This window comes from Sphaeramia orbicularis, chromosome 14, assembly GCF_902148855.1.
Source record: "Sphaeramia orbicularis chromosome 14, fSphaOr1.1, whole genome shotgun sequence".
NCBI classification, from domain to species: Eukaryota; Metazoa; Chordata; class Actinopteri; order Kurtiformes; family Apogonidae; genus Sphaeramia; species Sphaeramia orbicularis.
Window position 1 is genome coordinate 12050471 of NC_043970.1, and position 6000 is coordinate 12056470.

The 6000-nt window shown below is 33.8% G+C and overlaps 1 protein-coding gene across 1 annotated transcript in view; it reads right to left on the minus strand.

The window, feature by feature from the left end:
* LOC115432894 (sodium- and chloride-dependent GABA transporter 2-like) overlaps nt 1–2065 on the minus strand; it is a 38048-nt gene extending 35983 nt beyond the window's left edge. Inside the window, exon 1 of the mRNA XM_030153974.1 lies at nt 1721–2065. Coding sequence (XP_030009834.1) covers nt 1721–1904 — 184 coding nt within the window. The 5' untranslated portion in view covers nt 1905–2065. The remainder of the gene's footprint in view (nt 1–1720) is intronic.
* Between the last annotated feature and the right edge of the window lie 3935 nt (nt 2066–6000).

The window sequence follows — 6000 nt, forward strand, 5'->3', positions numbered from 1 at the left end:
CTGTGTGGAAATCAGAAATATATGTATTTAATGTGTGGCTGTTTATCTGCACAATCTGGCATAATTTATTACTCTTATACCGCAAATGGTGCTCAGTACTGTCTAAAACAGCTTTTTAAATGTAAGTTTGTCACTGGCATGAGTTATACCAGTGTCGTGAATATAGTGTATATAAAGTGTTGAGTCTGAATTGTTTTAGTTCCTACGTTCCCTGAAGGCAACATGAGCGGGGAAGGTCCCTAATATTTTTGTCATGCTGTCACTCATGATTCCACACCCCTCTCAGTTGAGGCCAGGCCCTCCACATCACATCAGGGCCAAAAGTTGTAAAAGTGAAAAAAAAAAAAAAAAAAAAAAAGAGATCTGAAACTGAAAAAAGATTTGAAAGCAAAAAAAAAGATCTGAAAGTGAAAAAATAAGATTCGAAACTGTAAAAAATAAGACCTGAATCTGAAAAGACAAAACATGCAACTAAAAAAAAATAAAACCTCAAATATTATAATATATATGAAAGTGAAAAATGAAAATAAATAATTTATTCAACAGCTAAAATTTACTTAGGGGGTCAAATGAGTGGCCATTTTTGTCAAAAAAAAAAAAAAAGTTGTAAGAAATGCACAGAACTGTGTTGAAATAATGCTAATACATTCATGCACAGACTACTGATAAATATTTGACAGTGGAAGCTCTGTTTTCAGAAATATTGGATTTTGAATAGCACGTGTATGTGAAAACTTTTGCTGGTGGACGGACGTGACATTACCCATGATGCTCTGGTCAGTACCAGTACTTTATTAGTAATAAACTTATATACTTACTATTGCTAATTCTCCTCTTATTCATAAATGTTAGTATTGTGGATCTAAAACAATAACAGCTGACACAAAAACACAAAATGTGGCAGTGGACGGATGTGACATGGTTGTTACAGATCCCATCATACTGATGCTCGGCAGCCATGTCACCGTTTCCACTAATGATCCCTGTGCAAAAACTAGGATCATAATTATTTATTGTATAGTTTATCATCATACTAAAGAGTAAATGGCAATATAGAATTGTTATTTCTTTATAAAAATGCTTATTATTAGAAAACTGTTGATTTAAAAAGTGACGTGTGACATTCGTAATGTATGTATTGGCGTAACATAAGCAGGATGGATCAGCACCATACTCCATTTTGAACCTGTAAAAATAAAACATGTGATATGTAGTATATAATCTTGTGAGAAAAATTGGGGAATCTAAAAGAATAAAATATTTGTTTTTCAGGTAAATTCAGTTAAAATATAACTTGGTCGTTTGTGACATGAAAATATAGCATTAATTGTGATGAAATTGGACATTTTTGAGCTGAAAACATAGTTCATATGACCATCAACATGTTGCAACAGAACTGAAATCCTGTAAATTTGCAGAACTTGCATTTACCAACACAAAGTTCCTTTGGAGATTCACTTCTATTGATTTCTTATGCACAAAGACAGAAATAAGACCTTTAAGCAAGTTTTAGCCATCAAAAGAATTACTGAAGTGAATAAAAATTATATTTAACCTGAAAAAAAACTTTTCATATTCTTATTTTTAATTTGAATGCATTGGTGTATTTTTCAAAATTCAAGATCAAAACTTAAATTTTCAGTTTCAAATTGTATTTTTTCATATACAAAACCTGTGGCCCTAAATTGTCTCCATACACCAGTTCCATAACTGTACTCACCACCTCCGTTTCTGTAACACAAATAAGGGAACCTCCAAACGTTCCCTGGTCCGATGACGGCTCCCATCACTGTCAGGATGAACTCGGCTTTGGTTCCCCAGTATCCCCGCTCCTCTGCGTCTTTGGGTTTCTGTGAGTATCCGTTTGGGACAGACACGGCGTGTTTTCCATTAGGTCCGTTCATGGTCTAAGTTTAGTCACTTAAACTAATTTCCTAAAATCACAATCTACAGTCTGTCCCAACACTAAGATTTACATAATCCTCAAACTTGGCGCTGAAGTTGCAGAGGGTTTTCTGAGTCTAGGTGTGTTCCTACAGTCCTGATGCTGACAGTGGCATTGGCTGAGCCTGAAGTTGCACTTCTGGGTTTGTTGGAGGGACAGGAGGAAGGTGTCACTGAGGAGAGGAGAGGAGGATGGAGCCCTGAGAGGCGGGACACAAGCCTGAGCTCCGGTTTTTTGTTTTTTTTGTTTGTTTTTTTTTTGTTTTTTTTTTTTGTTTGTTTTTTTTTGCAGATCCCAAAGAGAAAGTTGTCTGCCTTAGTGGAAAGTTAAATTTGTGTTTTTGAGATGTGACTGCCTGATAATATTCATTTACAACAAGTGCAACCGCAAGACGAACCAAAGCAGTCCCGTTATTTTCCATGGTTTCCCAGATTCAACGTGATTCAGTGTGAGCCAGAGCAGATAAATACAGACAGTCTGCACAGTTCAGCATGGGCTCAGACTCATCTTGCAATGACCTCAGGTTTAGGACTGAGAGAAACTTTTACACTTATTTCTTTAATTGTTTTCTCGGTCAATCAGTGACGGTTACGCACAATACACAGACCAACCATTAGGTGGCACTGCCTCTCACTGAATGTCTGGAAGACCCTCACAGCTGCACATCAACTGCTTCAACATTATGCAATAGTGAAAAGAGTAGAGAAGCTTAAATGAATCTATGGTTTAGTCCACAGGTGTCAAACATGCGGCCCGGGGGGCACAGGAGGAAAGTGCAAAAATTAACCTGAAAAGTCCAGGTTGTCCATATCATTTTGGTTCAGGTTCCACGTACAGACCAATGTGATCTACAATAAAACTAACAAAACAATAACCCCATAAATAATGAAAACAAATTTTCTTTGTGAAAAATTATTATGAAAAAATTTAAGTGGAAAAAAAAAAAAAAAATGATAATAACATTACACTGTGAAAATATTAACATTTACAAAACTATTCTTTCACAATAAAATACAAGTAAATACATAAAACAAAAACAAAGATGAACAACCTGAAATATGCAATTTTAACAATATTCTGCCTGTTAACTAAATGTTTTGTGCATTTATAGATCCACTGTGATCTGGAGTTGTGTTAATAATAAGAGATGGACTATTGTGGAAATTGTTCAAATTTTAGCTCCAAACTCCAAAATTTTAAAAATATTCTGCCTGTTACCAAATGTTTATTTAACACTGTGTGTAATGTACATGTATAAATAATAAGTCGAGGCATTCAAATTGCTGAAACTGCACTAATTTTTCAAATGAAATTCCTGTTTTTTTCAGGTTATTCACATCTTTTTTGTAAAATGTAAATATTTTCAGAATTTAATAGTTTTTTGGGGGAGTTTTTGTACTAAAACAAAAAGAAAAACTGGGATTTGTCATTATTTATGGGTTATTAAGTCATTAATTAACTGGTCTGGCCCGCTTCAGATCAAATTGGGCTAAATATGGCCCCTGAACTAAAATGAGTTTGACACCCCTGGTTTAGTCACACCGGTTCTAAATGTCATACATGTAGACTTAGCCACTGATTCTTAATAAAGCTCCCTGTTTTGGAGGGTTTGTTGTTTTTATGTAGTGTAACACATGTCTAAATAAACATGTTGCATATTTTAGTCTGATCACTGAAAACTTATATATGGAAGCATTAGTCTGCATGTGGAGCACAAACAGGCAAAAGTCTTAAACATCAGCTTGTGTTTCAATAACATGTCTCACAATGCTGACACTGGTAAAGCAACAAAACTGCAAAACACACCTTGAATTGAATGTTGTCGATAATTACGCATTAACAATCACATGTAAATGACTGTAAGATGCAGCTCTACAAGTATGGTAAAGTAACTGTTTAGAGAATAACTGTCACTTTATGTACAGGCTTATGTCACTTTAACTCAATAACTCATCTATTACCAATAACTCATCTGTTTAACTTCACTGTTGCACCTTTATTGTCTATTTATTGTTTCTTCAACCCCCTGCTGTTTAGTCATATTCTGTTACATTCTATTCTTTTTTTCTATTTTTTAGTATATTTTTTTTATGTGTTTTTTTCTACAGTGACAATGAAGCTGACTTTGACTTTTTAAAACACTTTGAGAAAATATGGTTTGTACATATTAACCTCTTTAATTTTAATGTAAAATGCAGTTTGTCATCTTTTCATAGTCATCAGATATGACCCACTGGAACATTTAGAGGCTCCGTAGTGAATGTGGAAACACCATCATCTTCTACAAAAGGGGTTCTCAAAGTGGGGTACGTGTAAAAATGTCCAGTACCCCTGGGGGTACTGGAAATTTTTTATGGAAAAGTACATTAAATAAGTCATCATGTATCAAATACGAAATAAATAATGCTGAAAAATAAAATACAATAAATACATTCATATAATAGTTTTATTGTCAATCATCTTGTTTCAGCTTTGGCAACATTTTAAGAACATTTCTGTTTTATATTATTCAAAATGCATTTATTTGAGTGGTTAAATATTTTTTTATTTTTTGGTTCATTTATTAATTAATGACCAATTTATTTATTTTTCCTATCAATGAAAGAGGTCACTTTTCAGTTCATATTTTTGCACACAATATTTACCTTAAAATGTGTTATTTTTTATATATTACAGTTGAATATACAGTATGTTTGTTTACAAATTTTTGAAAATATAAACACACCTTTGGCACAGGAACAAATTTTGCCTGATTTTTTTTTTTCAATCAAAAATGCTGAAGCGAGAGTTAGGAGTACTTGGCTAAAAAAGTATATTTCAGAGGGTACTCCACTGTAAAAAAAAAAAAAAAAAAAAAAAAAAAGTTTGAGAACCACAGTTCTACAAGACTGATTCACCAGTAAAACCCATGGAGTTGGATCGATGACAGTGGGTGGACACACTTGGTTTATGTTCAGTTAATGATAGATTTGCTGAAAAAGTCACTTTTTCTTCAGTTTTCTCTGTTTTGATATAATAACCTTTGAATTAACCCTTTCATGCATGAATTATGAAAACCTTAGTCAAATTTTTTTTCTTGAGTGTTTTTATTCCTCCTTAGGCATGAAAAAAACAATGTGATCGAGTTTTTTTTTCTTTTCATGGAGTTACATAATATCCATGCACTTAATTTTTGAAGTAAAGAAACATGTTTACAACCCAATATCAGAAAGTGAGATGAAAACAATGAAATAAAAACATTTTAATGCTGCTAATGTGATGTTTTCTCACATTTTAACATATTCTAATGCTAGTTGTTACTCACTTCATGGAGATAATATGCAAAAAACCCTTTTTGTCAAACAAATAACAATTGATTTACACTAAAACATGTCACTGCAGATCAGGTTTATCAAGAACAGCAAAGTTACAGTAATGGTCTGAATTGCAGTGTTTGGGATGGTGCATAAGTGTCTACTGTGTTGGCTGATGTGGAACTAAAACAACAAAATCCATGAATATACAAGAGAACAGCTGGAGAATAACTGTCCACTGTAGTGACCACTATGCATGAAAGGGTTAACTCTGAGTTTTCATGAACATCTCTATCAAATATATGAAATTAAATATGGGAAAATACATGATTTACAGTGAAAATGCCAAATACAGAGGATAATATTATAATAAACGGTGATGAATTACTTAAGAAAGGTTATATAGAGAAAAAAAAAAAGGGAACTGACACAAAAGTAGCACTGGGTCTTTATGGGTTAAAATGATTACAAACTGCTAATTCTGTATTTGTATTTTGTATTTGTAGACTGAAAGGTGTTAATACTGCAAAAACTCTGCATTCAGAACATTTTCACATCATAAACTTCTCAGATAAACCCTGCTTTGTAGCATCTCCTGCTGTGTTGTATATGAGGGCTGTTGCAGTGAAATAATGGATCTGATGGGGGCCCCTCTGCTGGATCCCTGAATCCTGGGTGCAGGTCTGTGTTCAGTACTAGTGTGTTTACTGCGGTACGTGGATCCGGAGCCGGTGTGGGGCTGAGCTGGAAACCAGTGAGCTC